Below are 25167 nucleotides of genomic sequence, written 5' to 3'. Positions count from 1 at the left end.
GGGGTATCGTCTATTTGAACTCATTAGACTATGTTAGTTCCCGCAAATAGTTAGGATAGGATATCCGACTGTAATTTGAAAGGAAACAACCTCATTTATTTGCTTGCGTTTGTAACACTACATTTTAGAAGTATAACAAAAATATTCACCTGTAATACGTAGTATAACTATTCTGCTTGTACGGTAAACCAATATTGACCAACCAAGCCAATGTACCTTTTTACAATAAACGTCAAATTGACTTCTATGGCAAATAAAGCACGGTGTCATTACGACAGGGTTCTAGAATAACCTATGATTCAAATAAGTTGACCGTATTTTTCTTTTACTGCATACATTAAAGTTAATTTAACCAAAGTAAACAAATTAATATTTCCTTAATTACGTTTAGCAATAATAAACGTTTATAAGTAAAATAGTATCATATTTAATGGCAAATAAATTAATTCAGGAGCTCTATTCATAAATAATTCAATTTCGCGATTAATATTTTAGCGTCCTGATTTTGTGTGTTCTTTGATAAACAATATTGAAGCTTTCGAGGAGATTATTAATTGTAAAATGCAAATTTTCCTTCTTCTTAATTGTTAAATTGAAAAGTGGGCCGATTTTAAAATCATATTTATTAGTTTGATATTTATGAAAATTTTATTAGGTAGGTATATTGTAACAAACTATCAAGGTGACATCAAAACCAGCCCCAACAAATTGTTAAAGTGGAATGCACATCCAAACCGCTTATTATTATGAATATTAATATTGCTTGGACACCGTCCTTGGTGTGTACTATTCCATGTTTTCAAATTCATATTTTACAACTAAACTTAAAGATTCAATGAATTTACTGAGTGTGTGTGAAGTTTGTTTAGAAGATAACTACGTACTAGGGTAGGTAATAATTAATTACACTATTTCTAAAATAAATTGAACTAGGTATGACGTTCCGCAAGGCTATCTGCGGGCGCAGCACATATATAGATAAACCTTATTGCGTCGATGCGTCCCTATCGCACTTAGGTACAAATAGTGCGAAAAGAATGGCCTAACGTGGTAGACTTTATCATGCGACCGTGCTTGCCCGCCTATACCTATTTATAGACGTTCTATTTGTATACGTTCGGCTTGCTATCTTTCCCGGAATAAAATTCCTAAAATTTATTTATTTAGTATTAGGGAAACAAACAGCGGAAATTATGTACACATAAAAGTAGCATAGTAAAGATATTAGCCAATACAATTTCCACTTATAGTTTCCACTTATAAAATTTCACCCCATGCTTCCTTGCCGCAATTTTAAAATCATTATATTTGGAGATTGATGTAAAATAATTCTCCTTGTCCACAGGATTCCATCACACCCATTCACAATGCACAGGATCGACAGCAAGCGAGTGCAGGGCGCGGCCAGCGCCAGCGCCATTCTCGCGCTGCTCCTCATCATATGCCTCGCTGAGTGCGCAACAGGTACGCGTCACAACTGATACCTCAAAGCATATTTATACTAAACGTCCCACAGTACATGGCGACCCAGCCAGGATCCCTATACTTCTCTCACCCTGATAATTACGCGATTACTCACAATCATTTAGAAATACAGTAGGCCACTGCATACTGGAACACATTCTCGCGCTGCTCCTCATCATATGCCTCGCTGAGTGTGCGACAGGTACGCGTCACACCCTACCTACTGTAGGACTTTGAATGAAACTGCTACCTCAAAGTATAGTTATACTCAACATCCCACAGTACATGGTGACCCAGCCAGGATCTCTATACTTCTCTCACACTAATAATTACGCAATTACTCAAAATCATTTAGAAATACAGTAGGCCACTGCGTCGAGAAAATTCCCGCACTGTTGTTGTTAATTATGCTTCGCCGAGTAGAGTGTGCTACAGGTAACAACACTACTACTCACAAGTACTGTGAGGCCATGGTTATTAATTGACAGAAATCATTGGTAATTTTACCAAAGATTTATGTTATTAACCAATTACACATTATTTATTTTATACTTACGTAGGGTCTTCCCACATATGTAGACTCGGAATCGACTTTCGCCAACCAAAAATCGCTCGTTACTTGTATGAACATGCGTATCATACTAACGAGCGTTTTTGGTTGGCTAGCGCCGATTTCGTCATGGAATCTCGCACTGCTCCCCATCATTTACAATACAATACAATATAAATACTCTTCATTGCACACCTTGATAAAATACAACAATACAAAACAATGAAGAAACACAAACAAAGATAAACAACAGGCGATCCTATCGCTAAAGAGCGATTTATTCCAGAAAACCTTAAGGCAGTTGAAATTGATAAATTTTCTTTATGTCAGTAGGTGTCGGCAAATTCGAAGAAATAAACTTATCGCAAATTCAGACTAAAAATATAAATAACTATATGCATAAATATACAGGGTGACCCATTCAAATCGGTCAGTATGGGAAAGTCTGAAACTATAAGACATACGAAGATTTGTTCTTAGGAACCATGTCACCGATTTTGATAAAAAGAAAAACTGCATTCATACAATTAAAAAAAAAGTGTACCCAGCTGGGGAATCGAACCCGGTTGTTTTGAAAAAATAAACTTACACTATTTCTATTCAGATATCGTTTGTGTAGGTCTTAAGCAGTAAATATCTCTAAGAAACATAATGTCTAAAATGAATAAAATGCATTTTTTTCACATACTTTAATTTATCATAGTAGGTGTTCAAAGTGACCACCGTCTTTTTCAATACAATATTCAACACGTCTAGGTAACGATCTTACTATTGCATTTTGTATCTTCATGTGGTGAATTTGCGTTAAAGTTGACTCTATGGCTACTTTTAGGTCTTCAACGGTGTTATAGCTATTTTTGTACACTGTTGTAAAGATGAAGTGAACTTGCTGAATATTGTAACGGTGGTCACTTTGAACACCTACTATGATAAATTAAAGTATGTGAAAAAAATGCATTTTATTCATTTTAGACATTATGTTTCTTAGAGATATTTACTGCTTAAGACCTACACAAACGATATCTGAATATAAATAGTGTAAGTTCATTTTTTCAAAACAAACCCTGTATACATAAAATATATATAAATAAATACACATATAACAGTACCAGGTATTTGGGAGTAATCAGACAAAAATATTACGGACCATTACTGTAGACAACGCATTAGACTGGACCTGAAAGAGAAAACCTGAAACATAAAACTTAGTGATTAATAAACAAATATATTTAGGTTTAATTTATAAAAATAGTATGAAGGTACTTACCAGATTTGTTTCCTATGTATGTGTGAATAAAGTGTGCGCGAGAGCATGCATATGTGTGCAACAAGCACCGGCTTTCGACCAATCACCGTCAGTTCCCATTTCGCTGCCGTGCGATACACGCATGTACATGCGCTCTAACACTTACCTCTAAAGAGTATCTCCGTTTTGTTCTTATTTCGCTCCTCTGGACCCATGCCTACACCCGTCGTCTACACATGGTCCTATCAAACCGGCTCCTGAGAAGCACCGATGTCAGGACAGAAAGGAATGTTTCACACCCCGCCGCGCACTATGGTTAAAACGCGAGCCGCTCTCGAACGAGAGAAACAGAAACATGCCATGGATACTCAGAGTGAAGTGCAATCGCATAAATCGTGCCCAAAGAACTCCAAAGAAGAAGTTATGGATCACGCAAACCTGTTCAACGCGAAGGCACTTAGTCTACAAGACCCCGCCTATAAAGAGGGTAGCATTAAGACTGAGACAGAACAAGGTCATCATCGATCTAATGCTTCGAACAAAACTTCTACGTCTTCACTGCAAGCAAAAAGAAGACAATTAGAGTTAGAAGCCGCTGAAGCTAAAGCTAGGATTGAGAAGGAGTTAATAGATAAAAAGCTAGACGCTGCGCTCGCTAAGCTGGACGAAGAATATTCTCAGAAGTCCCGTTGCAGCGGAGAACGTCGATCTATTTTGTCCGAAACATCTAAAAAAGTGGAGGAGTGGTTGGAAAAAAGTCGCCAAGACGATCAAGAAGAACGCGTTATCGCGACACCTTGGCGGGAACCTACCGCCGGACCGAGCTCACTTCAAAACCTAGCACACGCGATGGAGAAACTGGCTACTACAACTCAAAGTGCTAATACTCGCCTATTATCCCGATTAGCCACGTCTAAGGACTTACCGTTATTTTCTGGTGAATCACTCGAGTGGATACAGTTTAAAAAATCGTATGAGCAGTCCACGAAGTTATGTAACTACAGTGATACTGAAAATATCGCAAGATTAGAAAAATGTCTCCGTGGTGAAGCTAAAGAAACGGTATCATCTTTGTTTACTACTGATACGTCACCACGCGCCATCCTAGAAGCTCTAGAGCTACGGTTCGGTGGACCCGACCTAATTATAAATAAAATCTTATCGCAAATCAAGAAATTGCAACCTTTACCGCAAGCTTATCACGTCGAGCTGGTGAACTTTGCTGTCAAAGTGAGGAACCACGTGGCAGCCGCCGAATCCATTAATCAGACCGATCATCTTCGAAGCCCTGAGTTACTAAACATCGTTATATCTAAGTGTCCAAGTGCGCTTATCAACAAGTGGGCAGACTACATATACGAACATGGCGATACACATAAGGCTAAATTGCAGTTATTTTCTGAGTTCCTGCACAAAGAAGCCACGAAGATCGCCGCCGCAGGTGTAACTCATATTCATTCTCAAAATGAACACAATAAGTTTTCTAAGAAGATGGACGACCGTAAATATCAAGTTCACCCCATATTAAATAACGATAGTGATACAAACACAAAGTGCAAGTTTTGTAAAGTGTCTTATCACCCGCTGACTAATTGCATAAAATTCAAACGCGCACTCCGCAAAGATAAATGGCGTTTCGTTAAAATAAATAGATTATGCAATAAATGCCTGTTGCTAGGCCACGGGAGAGAAACCTGCCCGGCCGCGTCGTGCGATATCGACGGCTGCGGGCTTCCCCACCATCGCCTGCTTCACTGGCCGTCCAAACCTGCCACGGCCAGCGCAGCGCCACACCATAGCAGCACCAACGAAGATCAAAACAATACGCCAGCATTAAGTGCGACAGATGAATCTACCAATAACAATAATAATCCCACGACCGAGGTCGTAACAAACACCGTCTTGGCTCCCAGTGATAGTGTATACCTAAAGTCTGTACGAGTGAACCTACATGGACCTAGCGGTACTATCGCTACCTACGCCCTATTGGACGATGGGGCCGTCGTGAGTTTAATATCAGCTGATCTCGCTAACTGTGTCAACCTCCAAGGTCAGCCAGAGACAGTACGTATGAAAGGTGCATTTAAGTTCAATATCGAATGCATAAGTGAAACTGTGAACTTTAAACTCTCGAACTCAAGTGGTGAAACGTACGATTTACGCGCGCGAAAAGTGAGTGAGCTAGACTTACCTACACTGGACTTATCTAACGTGAACCTAGACTGTTACGATTATTTACGTGACTTAAAAAGTGTTTTACCATGCAGTAACATGGAACCGAAGTTATTAATCGGTCAAGACTTTTATCATTTAATAAGGCCGCTAAAGACTGTTTATCGTGGCGATTTTGAACCCTATGCTACATTAACAAAACTCGGCTGGTGCTTAAATGGACCTGTACCTGCAGCTGCATTCGGTCGACCTTCGACCGCCAAGCATGCCTTGACAACAACGCTGTATGAACGCGCGAGACCTGCCGCCGAAATCTGCAACGCATGCACTCCGCCCTCCTTCGCCACCCCCGCGGACGTACTTACCGCGCGGCGGGAGACGCACACATGCACGGACGCAGACACGCACACGTGCGCAGACGCAGACACGCACTCATCCCTACAATGGTCAAGCGAAGCACCTAGCGACAGCGCCGATAAGCAACTACACGAACTCGTCCGCCGATCGTTTGCGCTCGAATCGATTGGAGTGAACTCTAAACCACGCGTAAATAAGGACGACATTCGTGCTGTCAACATCATCGATAACTCTGCAAAGTTAATTAACGGGAGTTATGAGATATGTTTACCATGGAAAAATGATGATTTACTTCCCGACTCTTATCCTACTGCCTATAAGAGATTTCTCGCTGTCGAAAGAAGAATGATATCAGATGAAGGATACGCTTCTAGGTATAAAGAGCGTATAAATCACTTACTTGAGAACAATTACGCACGATCGTTATCAGACGAAGAATTGTTGGCGCCGCATAAACGCGTATATTATTTAGCCCATTTCGGCGTCGATAACCCAAATAAGAAAAAATTGAGACTGGTGCACGACGCTTCAGCTGCTACCGCAGGCCGCTCCCTGAACGACTACCTCCTTCAGGGTCCCGACCTACTCCAATCTTTGCTGGGCATCATGCTACGCTTCCGAGAGAAACCTATCGCAATCATGGGCGATATAAAAGAATTCTTCCTTCGCATCAAGATATCGAGAGAAGACCAGCACGCGCTTAGATTTTTATGGCGCGAGAATAAAAACAGCGAACTAAAAACCTACGCTATGACGTCATTGTTGTTTGGAACAAATTGTTCTCCTTTCATTGCACAACATATTAAAAATAAAAATGCAATGCGATTCCAAAACGAAATGCCTGAAGCTGTCGACGCCATCCTGAACTCACATTATGTGGATGACTACATCGAGAGTGTGGACAACGAACAGCTGGCTATCAAGATGATAAAAGAAGTTTCCGAAATCCACATACAAGGTGGCTTCGAAATAAGAAATTGGATATCTAATAAACCAGAAGTTTTAGAATGCACGCCAAAAGAAACCTTAAGTGATAAGGCAATAAGGTTCAAAACCGAGTGCGACAACACACCAGAGAGAACGCTCGGGTTGTTATGGTACCCAGCTAGCGATACATTCGGCTTTGATCTCTCACTTAAGCGCATTCCACCTGAGATAATTAACCTGCAAAGAAAACCCACTAAACGTGAACTCCTGCGCATCTATATGTCAATATTTGACATTTTTGGATTTCTCGCACCATTTACTGTAAAAGCAAAGATAATGCTACGAAATATCTGGAGAACGGATACAAAATGGGACGATGAAATACCTACGAGTGAATACACAGTATTTCGCAACTGGATAACGGAATTACAAACTTTAAAGGACTTGCGAATTCCACGATTTTATTTCCAATGCGAACAAATAACGAGCGAGCGCGATAATACTGATAACGCTCACTGCAATGCCTTGCGCCAGAACGAGATGACTACAGAGTCTACAAAACTTGAACTTCACATCTTTTGCGACGCTTCCCCTACTGCGTACGCTGCCGTCGCTTATTGGCGTAAAATAAAGAACATTAATGAAGTACAAGTTTCATTCATCGCAAGTAAATGCCGCTCGACACCTGTGAAGAAATACATAACTATACCTAAACTTGAGATGGAATCGGCAGTGATAGCCTGCCGCCTCGCCGACACGATAGCGCGCGAACACCGGTTGACCCCTGACACAAGGTATTTCTGGTCGGACTCTTTGATCGTTTTACATCAAATAAAAAACGATACGCGCAACTATAAAGTCTATGTGGCTAATAGACTCGGCGAAATCGATGAATTGTCGAGATCCTGTGAATGGAATTATATACCTACCGACTTGAACATAGCTGACAAAGCGACAAAATTAAATACTTACGAGTTGAGTAACGACTGCGACTGGCTCCGCGGCCCTGAATTCCTGTACGCGCCGCGCGACGCCTGGCCGAAGTTTGACGCTGCAAAACATAATGTAAACAAAGATCAGCTGTTACAAGTACATATGTTACATGAGATAAGGGAAGAAGACTTACCTGTTGTTCCTGACCTAAATAAATTCTCTTCGTGGACCAGACTATGGAGATGTATGGCTAACGTATTACTATTTATTACGAAGTGCAGAAAACCTGGTAATACGCAGATCGATGCCGAGATGATGCGACGCGCTGAAAGTGAATTATTGCGTTACTCACAGATGAAGACGTTTCCTGAAGAGATTTATGCACTGAAAGATAATAAGACAATCGAACCGAGCAGTCGATTACGCAAATTAACGCCTGTATTAGATGAACGTGGATTACTTCGCGTTGGCGGGAGGATCGATGCTGCATCACATATCGATTACGACCTGAAACGCCCCGTTATACTTGACGGGCGTGATTACATCACAAGATTGATAATCAAACGCTACCACGAGATGGCAGCACACGGCAATAATGAGACTGTAGTTAATGATATTCGTCAAAAATACTGGATAATTAACTTACGCCCTACAGTACGTACAGTCGCGACACGATGTCTGTACTGTCGAATTAAAAAGCAAAACCGAGTAACCCGCGGATGGGAGATTTACCGGCGGCACGACTCGCCCATCACCAACGCCCTTTCACGCACTGTGGTGTTGACCTATTTGGGCACATGGAAGTGACAGTCGGCCGTCGACATGAGAAGAGGTACGGAGTACTCTTCACTTGCATGACAGTACGAGCGATCCATATAGAATTAGTACCCTCGCTCTCTGCAGACTCCTTTATCATGGCCTTGAGAAGAATGGCATCACGACGAGGCTGGCCGTACAGAATGTACTCAGACCATGGTACCAACTTCAGAGGCGCTAATGCTGAATTACGAAGATCGTTTAAAGAGATAAGTGACCAAACGAGTGTCAGAGATCTACTGACCATACATGAACTTGAATGGCACTTCATATCACCGGCGAGTCCACACATGGCCGGATCCTGGGAACGATTAATTAGAAGTGTCAAGACATCCCTAAAAGCAATCTTGAAGGAACGAGCTCCACGTGAAGAGGTTCTGATGACATTGATGGCAGAGGTGGAAAACATTGTCAACAGTCGTCCGCTTAGCTACGTATCGACAGACCACGGCGACCCAGAAAGCTTGACACCAAACCACTTCCTCATAGGCACGTCCTCAAACCTCCCAGTACCTGGTGTATTTGATGACACTGACCTGTTCAGAAAGAAAATGTGGAGAATAGCACAAAGACTTACCGATGCATTCTGGCGGCGTTGGATACGCGAAGTATTACCAAATCTTCTACCACGACAAAAATGGTGCCAAGAGGGCAAACAGCTGAAAAAAGGCGATGTCGTGGTAATCGTAGACCCAGCTATGCCTAGAAACGTCTGGCCCAAAGGGCGAGTTCACGAAGTCCACGCTGGCGCCGACGGGCGCATCCGAATCGTCGATGTCAAAACGCAATCCGGAATGCTTACCAGACCAGTAGCACGTCTCGCCTTGCTCCCCACCGCTGATGATGACGATGATGATTGTCCTTGACGGACAATGGGGCCGAGAATGTAGACAACGCGTTAGACTGGACCTGAAAGAGAAAACCTGAAACATAAAACTTAGTGATTAATAAACAAATATATTTAGGTTTAATTTATAAAAATAGTATGAAGGTACTTACCAGATTTGTTTCCTATGTATGTGTGAATAAAGTGTGCGCGAGAGCATGCATATGTGTGCAACAAGCACCGGCTTTCGACCAATCACCGTCAGTTCCCATTTCGCTGCCGTGCGATACACGCATGTACATGCGCTCTAACACTTACCTCTAAAGAGTATCTCCGTTTTGTTCTTATTTCGCTCCTCTGGACCCATGCCTACACCCGTCGTCTACAATTACGGACATTTACCTCGCAGAGTATGCGACATGTACCAATCACACACCGACTCTGCGCCAAATATAGCGTAGAATACACAGGGTAGGAACCAACATGATTATCAGATATTTATACGCATACACATTAAATCACAACCTCTGGAGACTTCGTCAGGAAGCAGAAAAGTGCAATTATATATCATACACCTTGACTAGAGGGCGACGGGTACACATCACATACATACAATATTTTTTTCATCACTCTCGCACGTAAACGGTGTTATTACATGATTTAGCATTTTGGCCTTTTTTTTGTTCAAAATAATAATCAACGTTTTTACTTCAAGAAAGGTAACTAACTTCCAAGGAACAAATTACGTTTACTCAAATATCATATGACCTGAAGTGACTACTAATATGACGAAATAACTAACTTCCAAAGAACAAATTATCTTTACTCAAATGTCATATGACCTGAAGTGACTAATATGATAAAATAATTATAAACATATATTTGTTTTACAGTTTGGGCAATTCGCCGTTTAAGCAATCCTGATTTGTTTTTGGAATAAATTTAAATATGTAATTCAATTGGCAAATATGGAACATAATAAAACTGCATTGGTTATAAAGCAATGACACCAATATATTTACTTGTTGAAAACACATCAACTACTCGACAAGGGAGTAAAATCATAAACAGGGTTACTATTATGTTTCGTATAATGAAATAGTAAAATATATCTACTAATTTTTAATTACAATTTCATTAGTCAACTTTATCAATTTATTCAGGTAGTTTTCATTAATTAATTTCATAGTTAAATTCAGGTAATTATTATGAAATAATCAGACATAAACAGTGTTGTTGTCGAGTTATTACGAAACACTAACATATTAACTTTTTAAATACATTTTTATTAATCCATTTCATAAATTAATTCAGATAATTTTCATTGAATAATTCCATAAACTAATTCAGATAATTTTCATTGAATAATTTCATAAAGTAATTCTGGTATTTATATTTATTAAATAATCTGATTAAGGTACTTAAAATAATTTCATAAATTAATTCAGGCAATTATTATTTTTAGGGTTCCGTACCTCAAAGAGGAAAAACGGAACCCTTATAGGATCACTCGTGTGTCTGTCTGTCCCTCTGTTATAGCCGATTTCTCCGAAACTACTGGACCGATTTACTTGAAATTTGGTACACATATGTAAACCTGTGGCCCAAAGACGGACATGTAGTTTAATTAAATGGAATTTAATCATAGGGGTCACTTTTGGGGGGTGAACTTGAAAATTAAAAATCAAAGTTATTAAAACTATATTGTGTTATATATCAAATGAAAGAGCATTTTATGAGCATTTGAAATGTATTTTTTTTTAATTTTTAATTTTGGTACTTTAGAAGTAATTTAAGAAAATAGACAAAAAATGACCATTCCCCCCCCCTTATCTCCGAAACTAGTTAGCGTAAAATTTTCAAAAAAATACACGAGATAGCCCTCTACCTGTAGATTACAGGAAAACCTATTAGAAATCTACAGTCAAGCGTAAGTCGGACTTACGAGAAAAAAACTCAAATTAAGATTTTCACTCACTGACGCTGCAAGCAGTTACTAAACGTCTTAAAATGTTGTAAGCGTGATGTACAGGTAGAAAGAAATTCATTTCTGTCTTTTTCTTTTTAGAAATTGTTCAATTTTTTTTTTTTCATTTCAAAATGACTTAAGTTCCTACTAAAAAGGAGGCGCTTAAGACCGTTTGTAAGTGGACTGAGCAAAATTTTGTTCAAATCGGTCCAAAAAAAGGTCTCTGTTGACGAAAACATAGAATTTGTGCCAACGACAGCCCAAATCTGAAGTCCATTTTGCTCTATCTCTTATCGTTTCCGAGATATATACGTAAAGTCTTGAAAGTGCGAAAAGTTAACTTTGCCATCACAGTCGTTCAGGCGCTCATGAGTTATTTGTATGGAAAAGTCGAAAACCGACTCGCACTTGACCAATGTTCATAGAACGTGTTGTGGTTTTTTACGCGGGTCCGCGACTGACGACGTTCGAATGTTTTGTTCGGAAATGTTTGAAGGTGGTTTCTTTGAAACGTCCCCGGTGGCGGGTGGTTCGACGGGCGAAGGTCACACGCCGCACGCGACGGTCTGTATTCGTTTTGTACAATAGCAACGGACGGCGGGTGGCGTCTTGATATGGAAAATGACTGACTTCACTAAAGATAATGATGAACTCATTGAGGTAATACTAGAGAGGACACTGCGAGCAAAACGTTTGGATTACAAACATAAGTCCATTGGACTTATGTTTCTGCCTGCACACAAATAAAATGTAAAAATGCCTTCCTGCGCAACAAGATGCTGTTTAAGCCATACGAGAAAATCGAATAAAACTGACGTGTCACATTTCATCGGTTAGTATACACGCTATGTTAATCGATCTTTATTTAAGTAATTATTTCAATGAAGGGACGCGCTCCTCAAACGCGAAGCTATCGCTGCCATTTTGTTGAACGAAATCATAGATTAATCGCATCATAATCGCACAGACTTGACATGTAGGTAATGAAGTATAGTAATTGTGATTATATTCTGTTTGTAATATATAAAAGAGAAATGTTAAATTTATTTCACGTTATACTTATGAATACTACACAGTTCTAATACGAGTGGTAATTGATATTTTCATACAATAATAACCTATGATTTTCTTCAAGGGCAATTAAAGTAGGTATATGAAAAAAATCAATAATGTATTTTTGTTTCACTTAGTAGAACCAGGGGCGGCTCACTCCGCGATTCTATCGCCGCGCTACAAGTACATGCTGGCGGCCGCGAGTTCGCGGCCTAAGCAGGGGTGGCGCACGTTCTCACGGAACGCACGTTTGCACTTTCTATTGTTACTTTACGTTGCGAGTTTTTTTTTAAGTTTTATATGCGATGTCCGCGTGTGAATGGCTAATGCTTAGTTAAATATACATCATGAATAAAAAAATTAAAATTTTGAAAAAACCCCCGGCCGCGACCTAGTGGACCGATTTTCATGAAACATGGCTAAGAACACTCCCGACTAACACAGTTTTCAAATAAAAAAAAACTAAATCGAAATCGGTTCATCCGTTCAGGAGCTACGATGCCACAGACAGACACACACACAGACAGACAAACAGACAAACAGATCTTACACAGATCTACTATTGATTAAGTCCCACGGAAAAGTTCAATAAGGCTAGTGATGTTGGGACTTAAATAAAAAATATAAATACTGTATAATATAAGACTGGAATATAATAGTATAACATTTTATCTGAGTATTAATTCGTTTTAATCCATAGGCAACCCTATCGTCCAAAGCTGCGCACGTGCGGCTCGTTTCTTTGTTAGAATTTTGTAGGCATTTAAAAGGCGGCATTTCGTGAACATCAAAGCAGTGGGCCTTCTGTACTTGTACTATTATATATTCTGTGGTAGAACTTAAACATAGCACAATGTATGATAGTGCTAAAATTAAACTACTTACCCCCTTATTCATAAACGTTCACTAAAGTTATCAAGCCGATAAAGTTCGTTTGTCCCTTTCTATCACACCAATACGCCGAAAAGGGACAAACGAACTTTATCGGCTTGATAACTTTAGTGTGCGTTTATGAATAAGGGGGTTAGTATTTTACAAAAAGTATAAAAAAAGGTCTACACTAAGAGTGTCGCGTCTAGGTGGTCATTGGTCAAGTCTTACTCTACGATACCCACACATGCGCCGCGCGCTGCCGGCCGGAGCACAGACTTTGTTTGGGGTGTAATTTCTAGTATGTTAGTACATAGTAGGTAATTCAATGGATGAATTGTACTTCTGTGAACTGTTTTCGATATACTTAATCGAATATATGATGTAAATTTTTCTTTACTACAATGCAAGTGTTTGAGTACCAAGTTAAAAATTTCACTTTCTTTTTGCCGGTTTCATACAAAAATATCGTTTGACTGTCTCTTTTTTTGGGTAATATCAATATTTATATGGAAACGGATTAAGTCGCGTATAATCTTCTTCCTCGAAGAATTACAATGTAAGTATTTTTGCATTCATTTTGATCAGAGCACAACACAACTGTTCAAAAATCAGTCTACCAGAGCTTCTGAGTTCCGTCGCCGACGACGGGTGACCAAGGGTCAGAAAACCCACGCACCCGCGACCGACAGCATGTGGCACAGCGGCACATGCGGCTCACATCCAAACGCCGCCGTGCGCGTGTGACGGGCCAGAGAAACCAGGGCCTTAGGGCTAGGTAATTATCGCCGCGCCGCAGAGGACGCGCTGAGGGGGGGGGGTGCCTAGAGCAGTTGTAGTTGTATGCACCTAGCTCACGCACACAGACGCGTCCTCACTCCGCTATCCTATCCTATCGCCGCGCTACAAGTATATCCTGGCGGCCGCGAGCTGTGGCCGCGACTTCGCGGCCTACTCAGGGGTGGCGCACATTCTTACGGAATGCACGTTCGCACTTTCTATTGTTACTTTTACGTCGCGAGGTTTTTTAAGCGATGTCCGCGGGTGGAATGGCTAATAAAACTTAATTAAATAGACAATATCTGGGTGACCGAGCTTCGCTCGGTTCTATTTTATTATATCACGTCTTTATATAAAAAAAACTGCTGTAAAAAAAATAAAAACAAAAACTTAATTTCTGGCCGAAATTCGAAACCCTGACACATGCGATCTGTCTGTGAACATTATTAGATCGACCTCATCGCTGAGCTAAGCGCAGCTATATGGTCGTTAATTTCGCCGCCCGAGAATTCTCTCTTAACAATACAACTACTCCACATGAGTTGGCGATAAGGCTTCGCTAGATCGATTTTTCACCCCCAAAAACCCCCACATAACAAATTTCAGCGAAATCGTTAGAGCGGTTTCCGCGAACGTCTATATAAATAAATAAAGGAATATACAAGAATTGCTCGTTTTTACTTGTTCATAGTTCTAAAATAACAGTACTTGCTAGTACGGATTACAATTAACAGATGGCGGTATGTGCCTATTATTTCCGGATAATTCTAGAATGCACTTCTGTTTGAAGTATTTAATTTTAAAAATACTACTGAGATAACGGAAGAAGCTTAAAATTCGTAATAATAATTAAAGCACTTAATGAATACGCAAGTTTTGTCATCCGCGAATCATAAGTTAGTCAATGTTTGTTGTTTCGTATCCTTGACCTGTGTCGCCATCTAGTTTGATAATAAATAGTACCTACATCGATCGAAAGAATTCTCAGTCTTAACAATACAACTACTCCACACGAGATGGCGCGCTTCCGCCACAAAAAATGTCATTCAGAAAAATTGTGTAATTTTCTATTCGTGGTAAGTATTTTTTTCAGTAATATGAAATGACTTGAAAAAATTATTACACCTCGCCCGCGATTCATAAGTTACTCAATGTTTGTTGCTTCGTATACGGGGCCTTCCTGTGTCGCCATATAGTTTTTGCAATAAATAGTACCTACATCGAGCGAAAGAATTCTGTCTTAATAATGCAACTACTCCACACGAGATGGCGCGCGAAGAAAAACTCATGAAAACTCGAAAATTCGCGTTTTCCGGGACCTAAGGACAAGTTAGATCGACTTTTCACCCCCGAAAACCCCCACATAACAAATTTCAGCGAAATCGTTATAGAGCGGTTTCCGAGATCGTCGGTGTATATAAATAAATAAATAAATAAATAAATATACAAGAATTGCTCGTTTCAAAGTATAAGATATTGAATAAAATAAATACCAAAAGATATTCTTATACAGATCTACTACTGATTAAGTCCCACGGAAAAGTTCAATAAGGCTTGTGATGTTGGAACCTTGAACAAAAATATATAAATACAGCGTATATACCTAGAAAGTACTCAAGACTTGAATATAATAATATAACATTTAATGTGAGTATTAATCCGTTTGGATCCATTGGTAACCCTATCACCGGACGCCGCGCACGTGCGGCTCGTTTCTTTGTAAGAATGTTGTAGGTATTTAAAAAGGCGGCATTTCGGAAACATCAAAGCAGTGGGCCTTCTTTACTTGTGCTATTATATATTCTGTGGCGCCGCGCCGGTGTCCACGTGCGCTCTCTGCAGTGTGCGCTGCCGCTGCCACGAAACGTTTACCTACTCCGTGTAATACTGATAAAAGAAAGTATTGACATGAATTCACACGTTTCGGAAATGACTGTAGGTATTTTAAATATTTTAGCACAATATGTTTTTTGCCTCTTATTGCCTATTATACAATATATACATACCTACTATGGCAACTCTATCACAGCGCAGAATATGTAGAAGCCACATGATGGTCTGCGACAGAAACTCAATAGACATTTTTAGAGTTTTTAAAATAAGTACCTAAGTAGGTACGTGAAGTAACATGGTAAATTAAAGAAATATCATTAGATACTTATTGCGAAGGTGTAAACAATTTCCTTCGTTTTGCCACATATCAATAATTACCTATCTATATTAAATTCATTAATCCGTATACATTACATTTTTACAGTACGGTAATACTCACCCCGTTATTCATAAACGTACACTAAGTTATCAAGCCGATAAAGTTCGGTTGTCCCTTTCCGACGTATTGGTGTGATAGAAAGGGACAAACGAACTTTATCGGCTGGATAACTTTAGTGTACGTTTATGAATAAAGGTGTTAAAATTTATAGCTACGAAATTTTACATAAAACACCTACTTTAAAATAAAATAAAAAATGTTGAATTTGGTTAACATTATAAAAGACCTCACGCAAGCTGTGCTAATTAGTTCGCGAATTCGTCGAGAGGTGGCGCTAAACACAATTATGCTCATTAGAGAACCTATACTTCTAGCCTAGCCCAGTCTTTAGACTTATGTGAGTAATGTAAAAGTACCTAATAGTTTTGTAGGTACGGAACCCTCGGTGGGCGAGTCCGACTCGCACTTGGCCGGTTTTTTTTAATAATCAGATTAAGGTACTTATCTCTGTTCGTGGCGCTGGTAGAACTAAAAGTGACTGCTCGCCGACGAGCAGTCCCTTTTATAACCAGTCCAGGTAAACTTGCCAACCGACCCGGTTTCTTTGTCTACCGACATTATTGCCATAAATTTAAATGTTTGAGAGAAACGTACCTTAAAATGTTACAATTATTAAATATTATAATGGCAAATCCAACACGGCCATACTGACAAGTACTTCGATCTCGAAGTACAAAAGTATTTACATAGTTACATATCTTAATCTAACTCTTATAGTAAGTAGCCACAAGCCTTGACATGTAAGCCCCATCACCTGCTGCCCGTGAAGCCAGGCAAACATCAGACTTGTGACCGACCAGCATTTTTTGTAGCTGTGGGCCCTGGCATGAAAGCTCCGTCACCTGTTGCGACATGACGTCGAGCAATCATCAGACACACAACCGACCAACAGTATTTTTGTAGCTGTGGGCCCTGGCATGAAAGCTCCGTCACCTGTTGCGACATGACGTCGAGCAATCATCAGACACACAACCGACCAACAGTATTTTTGTAGCTATGGGCCCTGGCATAAAAGCTCCGTCACCTGTTGCGACATGACGTCGAGCAATCATCAGACACACAACCGACCAACAGTATTTTTGTAGCTGTGGGCCCTGGCATGAAAGCTCCGTCACCTGTTGCGACATGACGTCGAGCAATCATCAGACACACAAGTCACACAACCGACCAACAGTATTTTTGTAGCTGTGGGCCCTGGCATGAAAGCTCCGTCACCTGTTGCGACATGACGTCGAGCAATCATCAGACACACAACCGACCAACAGTATTTTTGTAGCTGTGGGCCCTGGCATGAAAGCTCCGTCACCTGTTGCGACATGACGTCGAGCAATCATCAGACACACAACCGACCAACAGTATTTTTGTAGCTATGTGCCCTGGCATGAAAGCTCCGTCACCTGCTGCACCATGACGTCAAGCAATCATCAGACACATAACCGACCAGCAGTATATATATAATTGACAACATTTCATATTTTTGAGTATTACTTTTCATTGTTTGGTTTGAAAGAACTCAATACTAAAAGATACACGTATTTTTTTTTTATTTTTCCAAAAACTGCTATTTTAATGAGAGAATCCCTTATTACTACTTCGAGCAGAAAGAGCGTAAGAAGACCACAGAATTATAATTAAACCAGAATGAGTAGTTAGGCCAAAAAGTGTGTCAAGAACGCCTTTATGCGCCAGTGATAAGGTTCAATTTAGTATGGCAAAAAAAGTGTGAGCTCAGTCCCTATTGTAGGTCGATGAAGAAGACAGCTTTATGACGTTACATGTGTTGTTCCATACACCTAAGAAAACGACAAAATTATTTCCAAAAAAAAAGTTTTAACAGTCAGCTTAAACAGTCCGGTATGTCTGACTGTCAAGTGTCACTGTCAAACTCAAGTGACTTCCCAACTGGAAGATTTTTTGTAATAGTGACAGCTCTAAATCAGCTATTGACGTCACTTCCCCATAACTATTTTTTAAGATTTTTTTATACTAAAAATACGGAAAAAAAAAATATATTAATATATCTCGAAATGGTTTCCAATTTAGGGACACTGAAAATTTTGAAACGTTGTCAATTATACATAGTATATAATATATATTACACATTTTATTACATACGTACATATCCAACACGGCTAATCCGGACTTAAAGCAATCGGCAAAAAAAAGCTACCTTTTTTCAGTTATTTATTGTAATCTTAAATTGATGTAATAGTGTAGCAAGTACACAATAAATATAGCCAGTTTTTTTTTTGCGGAATGCTTTAAGATAATCAGCACTTATATGGCCATTTACCATTTTGTATACCATTTTACATTTTCTTTACAGATATAGCATCATCGATAGGTATATCTTTCATCTAGTTTTATTGCAAAATGTTTTTATCCTTGTACTGTAAAAAGATACAGTATCCTAGGACTTCAATTAATCGAGCTATATATTTATATTTATTTCTGATTACTTAACGATCAATCAACAAGTGTGAATATTATTATATCTTCCAAACAGCTCGGCCAGTCTGACCTAACGACATAATATCTTATGAAGGGCATGTCATGTAAGGTGCAAATGACGTACAAACTGAAAACCTATCTTCCTTTATTCGTAGCTTATTACATGACAAATATCGCATTATCAGCAACGGTTTTAAGTAAATAGTATACCTAATATATTTATTAAGCATTACAGTATCACATATTAACTATGTAATGAGCTATCTTGAGAAGTAAAGCATAAACCTGACGAATCATCAGGAAAAGAAGCATATAGAATCGTCCACTTATTTATACAGTTATATTTTGAAAATTGTCCCTTTCCCAAAGAATCTTATTTGAACCTATTTACACTATTTTCCGTACTCTATTCAGCATGGAAGATGAATAAGTCCCTACCTAGTGACCCTTTTTTTGCAGTATCTTGTTCTGTGAGATTTTTATTATTGTTCGGCATTTGTGTTTTTATTATTGTTCATAATTTAATTTATTAATCTTATTTTTTTTTTTGCTCCCCCTTTTTTTTACTAATGACTTTCTTGTTGGGAGACCAAATTAATTTTATTACTTATACGAACCCGCTGAGAACATATTGTAGCAAACGTATAATGTGATATTTATTATGAAAACACAGTGTTTTTTTTGACAGTCGCTAGGATATCAGGAAACACCCGGCAGGTTTATTTTTATCGTTTTCATACATTATAAATTTGTCAATCATGTGAGAGACCCGTAGAAACAGTGAAGTCAGTCTCAAGTAAATGACGTCACATGTAACAATAAATAATAATAAGGAATTACAAAGGCAGCCTTTATTACTACGCTTACTGAGCCACTAAATTCATTCCCTGAATAACTCGATAACAGTAAGAGAAAAGACAATATTTTCTTACAGAAATTAATTGTAATTTACCTAAAGAACCGTCCCCTAATATTAACGGAAATCAATAAAAATACGTTGTAGATATGAATCTACCCAAACTCGAAAACCAGGCAAGCACAGAGTAAACTTTCTTTTTAAAGCAAGTTGCGTAAGCCTTTATTTGCAAACATTCCAGATTAAATGTCTATGTGTCTCGCACTAGGTCCATTTATTTATCTACGTATATGTTAATATGTACCTATGTAAGTTCATTTATTGTATCTATGTATGTTTATTTTATAATAGAATCGACTTGTATTTAATCATTAAAATCTCATACTGGCTTTATAATGGCGTCCACCAAACTATCTCTGTTTTGCCCAATGGTTGACTGATAGGAAATGGCAAGTTTAAATAAATAAATAAAACTTTATTCATTTTTGAGCCTAAGATATGCGATAACAGACACACAAACGTGGAAGTAGAATTAAAATCTCAGACACGTCCTTAATCGTTACTTCTCAACGAAAAGAGAAAACAAAATTGTAAACATACTCGCAATGATGATAAATAGATCAGATCAGTAATTTTTCCGAGGTAACAGCAACTTGGAAAAAGTTTCAATGTTAATTGAGTTCAAACTAATAGGGATGTGTGTGTAACAATACTGTTGGGTACTAACAGTAAATTTTATTGCTCCGCAATTTGTAAAATAATTTTGAAATACGTTAGTGCGGGATACAAACGTTTAAGCGTTTCTTAGAATAAGCACAGCATTTTTAGTAGCAAGTTTTGAATCTATTTTTTTTTATTAACTAGATAGGTAAAGAAAGTCTACCATATTTATTAAATAATTTGGTTTAAATTTCAATGCCTCAAACTGTACCTACATGGTGGGCAGGAACAGGTTAAAATAAGCACAGCATTTTTAGCAGCAAGTTTTGAGTCTTTTTTTTTATGATGTAGGTAAGTATGTAACTAAACTACTGTATTTAAATAAACCAATAACTTTCACTTTGAAGCCATGCCACTATTTGAAGAAAGTACTAATATACTACCCTTAAATTTGACATTTTTGCAGGTAGGCAGGGTTAATTACTAATTTGTTTGTTTCTGGTATAGTATAGTTAAATAAACAACAAAAACCGCCTTCTAAAGTAAATCACATATCGATTGCCAATTTTTTTTGTATCGCATTATAATGGCAATCTACTTAATGTTTAACGCAAAGTAATTTATAACATAATGAGTCAGAGTCAAATCCTTGAACTGATCGTTACAGTCTTAAACCTCCTTTTATATTTTGTAGGAAGAAGTATTTTTAGAGGACCATAAAGAAAGACAAAGGTCTCATTCTGGTCAATGTGGAGAAAAATCTTTATATAATGTAAGCGAAAACAAATATTTGACAATTGAAAAGAGAGTATTAAAAAAAAATTAAAGCGATTTTTGAAATGTACATATTTGCTTGATAACATCGATATTGAGTCATCAAATTTTTACTTATTAAGTGAAAACTGCCACTTTGCTAAATACATAAACAAAAAAAAAATATATTAGTGATTTTCAAATTAGTGTTTCTCAAGAGAAATAGCTAATATTGTTTCGCAGTTATAGGATCACTCCGGATCAGTCGTGTCCTAATACAATCTTTACAAAAAGAACTTATTTACCGAATTCTGTCATTAACAAAATATAATTTATTCCCAAAGGAAGAAACTAAACCAGTATTGATCTTAACCTGTATTGTTCAGTTCTGACTTTTATACCCTTTCTTCAGGATTTAACTGTTTTTCTTTTAAACAACATGATCTAAGATGAGGTAATTTATTTATTCAAGATGTCATAACACTAGCTCTTTCAATAACTAGCTCGATTAACTGCAGTTCCGTAATAAGTAAACAAAATCAGTTTAAAACGCAGTGGGTACAAAAATATTTCTTCAAAGCAAGAATTTTTACATGATAAAGCAGAGCCCTCAGGGCCTTACCGACTTTAATGATCATAACAACGCCAGTCCAATCAGGTTTGCAGAAGGTCCCGAAATCGGTGCACCATGCGTCGGCCGTGCAGCCCCATCATCGCTGTCAGTAGGACCAAATGTAGGAAGCACAATGTTGTGGTATCGGCAGCCCGAAGAAACTGCACTTCGAATGGTGGTATGAAAGTTGATCAGCAGATTTCAATCCGTTATCTCTGAAAAATAATTCACAGTGTTAAAAGATGGCTAGGTAAAACGTATCCCACTTCTGAATTTAGCATTTTGGATATATAATGAAACGTCTTTAATTTATGTTTGTATGAGAGATCATATCAATTTAATTATGCGACCGAGTATGTTAAAGGGGTATAATAAACAGCCTTTTTTTTGTTCAAAATAATAATCAACGTTTTTACTTCAAGAAAGGTAACTAACTTCCAAGGAACAAATTACGTTTACTCAAATATCATATGACCTGAAGTGACTACTAATATGACGAAATAACTAACTTCCAAAGAACAAATTATCTTTACTCAAATGTCATATGACCTGAAGTGACTAATATGATAAAATAATTATAAACATATATTTGTTTTACAGTTTGGGCAATTCGCCGTTTAAGCAATCCTGATTTGTTTTTGGAATAAATTTAAATATGTAATTCAATTGGCAAATATGGAACATAATAAAACTGCATTGGTTATAAAGCAATGACACCAATATATTTACTTGTTGAAAACACATCAACTACTCGACAAGGGAGTAAAATCATAAACAGGGTTACTATTATGTTTCGTATAATGAAATAGTAAAATATATCTACTAATTTTTAATTACAATTTCATTAGTCAACTTTATCAATTTATTCAGGTAGTTTTCATTAATTAATTTCATAGTTAACATGCAAATCCACATACTGATACGTAATGAGCCCTATAGGGCGGTAATTTGAATACCTGGGTGGGGTCTTCCATGACCTGTCAAAAGTTACAAGATGACGGACGAATGTTCAAAATGTCGACGTAGGTATTTCAATACATTTATTTTAAAATTTAGTTATTACTTCTCGAGTGTGATGAAAAACATCGTGTATATCACGGGCGGCTTATTAAAACCATTACATTCACTTTCCGCCCTTAACACAATGTACTATTTTATGAATAAGCCTCCGATGGAATAGTGTTAAATTATACCTAAGTTATAATATTAGCCACGTAAAATCCTAATCCTTTATTACTCCAGAAGGCAACACTGAAAGTACTGAAACAGGTCATTATTTTCCAGTTTCTTCATGCGAGGATATATATTTTACTATATTAAAGATCAGACTACCTGATACCTTGTAGTCTAGATGATGGACAACGAAATACATTAAAAGCAGCTATTTATGAAACATCTGCATAGTATCTACAAGTAATTTCCTACCTACGCATGTAAATACTTTGTTTCGTGCCAGTAATTGTGGTAGTAATGACCTGTATTGTGCTGAGTAGCAATTTGATCGACTCGCTAACCTGAAAAATTAAGAAATATGTTGCGTAAAATTCAAAATTAAAGAGGAAGTATAACGCAAGGGAATATGGATACCGGGTATTTGTAGGGAGTGGTTACAAGGTCATACTTTTTTTAAAGATCAATGATATCTGTTTCTTATTCTTTAGAAATAAATATACCCACGCTTGCAATAATAGCAACCTAGAAGCTATTAAATAGGCAAATATATAATTTATTTTGTATTTACCTAGCCTTTAAATGCGACATTATTTGAGTATGTTTTATTTTTTGGATATCATTGAAATGATTTATACTTTAGGAAAGTTATCACAGTTGCACTTGTTCTTCTAAGACCTAATCAGATAAAATTATGTCAATCATCAACTACATAAAAATAAATAGATGTCTTTTCATTGTTCACAGAGCCTACAATGTAATATTAATGTAATATATGTCTATAATAATCCATCTCCGAATTGGACATTCTCTGCATTATAATGATCTTGTTCGACATTCGTGCTTACACAACACACATTTTTATGAAAATCTAATAGGTAATCTGTTTTAATTTTACAAGTAGTAATTTGCTTTTAAGATAACTTTTTTTCTGTCATTGGAACGATATTGATCTTACTTCTATAAAGCTTGATCAGAACATATATGACTATTGTCAAGAAGGCGCTGTTATTCTGATGTATGGGTTGACAGTTTAGTATAGTATGAAGAAAATAGTTCTAATGAAATTCCGCAAGATGGCGCGTAGTCAAATATTTATGGTAATAGGGACGGATGTTTACTTAAAAAGAAAAAAATAATAATTAGGACAAATTGTTAAGATGCAGAAGTCATAAAATAAACTTTACAAAGAAACGCATTCATGTACTTTAAAATGCGTAACATGATGATTTTACGCATAGTTACCTAAGTATATGAGCAGAAATTCGCTTTACACATGCTAATGGAATCTTGAATATTTAATGTTGCTTAGGAGTTTTTAATTTCCTTTTTGCATATGAAAATCCCATCTACAACAGTACATTACATCACTACTTTCACAACTATAATATTCAACATAAGCATAATAACACGTGTGCAAAAATAACTGTTATAGGTTTATACTACCTTACCTGGCTTAACCTCCAAATCTCATCAGATCTTATTTACCTCAGAGAAATACCTGACACCATTACATTTGACGTAAAATGAGGAATGAAGTCAACTGTCTCATTTCATGCTTCGCTTATGAAAGGGATGACAAATGGGCGAAATAAGGTGTTTTTTGTCGCGGCTTTAGAAGCTGTTTAATATATTCGGTTATGTAAATGTACTCGGTGTTTTCTTGCCAGTGATATAAGTTTCATAATACCTGAGTGCTTTGATTCAAACACAGTTTATAATGTTGCGTCCACTGTTTATAAGTTATTGTAACATTTATTTGCACTAGCATTACGATTGTAGTTCAGGAGTTTTGATTTTTTTAAATAAAATCTTTAAAAAATCCAAAAGATTCAATTCATTAATTATATCAATCATTAAAATATGAATAATATGTTAATCATTAATTATTGAATTCATTAAGAATCTTGAATATTATGTAAATCTCTTTTGGCATATAAAATCACCGCAGCATTGGTCCCACGTTGGGCGCCAATTTCTAAAAACACCTAAATTAATTTTACGTACATTTTTTGCGCTCACCTTGATTTTTTCTTAATATTCTAACGTCAAAACCGTGGTTCTGAAATGAATGGTATGTGTTATAGAAATAATTTTCCGGTTCATAATCAGATTTACGTTTTAATTTATTTTTCTTGTCGGTAGTTAAATAAGGATAAGGAAGCATTCAGCTCCCTTAATTTTGGAAAGTATAATTTAGTGGAAACATTACAAACATGTATACAAAGCTTAGAGTCAGTTTTTCCATACTTGTCTTTAAATAATCATGTTTTTTTGAGAAACTCTTAGATATTTTTGAGGTTTATTTTTGTTGGTGATACCAAAATACCTACATGCTACACCAAGTTTCCTTCACCACTTAAAACGCCACTTGTTACTTAGTCTAAAATTTGCTGTTTCGTCTGCATCTAAGTTTGCTTTTATCTCGA

At 37.4% G+C, this 25167-nt stretch overlaps 1 protein-coding gene across 3 annotated transcripts in view; it reads left to right on the top strand.

The window, feature by feature from the left end:
* Positions 1-25167, top strand: part of LOC125240394 (neuropeptide CCHamide-1) — a 94163-nt gene that overhangs the window by 17348 nt on the left and 51648 nt on the right. For all 3 annotated transcript variants that reach the window (XM_048148291.1, XM_048148292.1, XM_048148295.1), the window contains one exon: positions 1346-1464. In XM_048148291.1, coding sequence (XP_048004248.1) covers positions 1368-1464 — 97 coding nt within the window. In that variant the 5' untranslated portion in view covers positions 1346-1367. The remainder of the gene's footprint in view (positions 1-1345; positions 1465-25167) is intronic.

The sequence above is a fragment of the Leguminivora glycinivorella genome, chromosome 2 (assembly GCF_023078275.1).
Source record: "Leguminivora glycinivorella isolate SPB_JAAS2020 chromosome 2, LegGlyc_1.1, whole genome shotgun sequence".
Classification (NCBI taxonomy): domain Eukaryota; kingdom Metazoa; phylum Arthropoda; class Insecta; order Lepidoptera; family Tortricidae; genus Leguminivora; species Leguminivora glycinivorella.
This window is presented reverse-complemented; position numbering and strand designations above follow the sequence as displayed.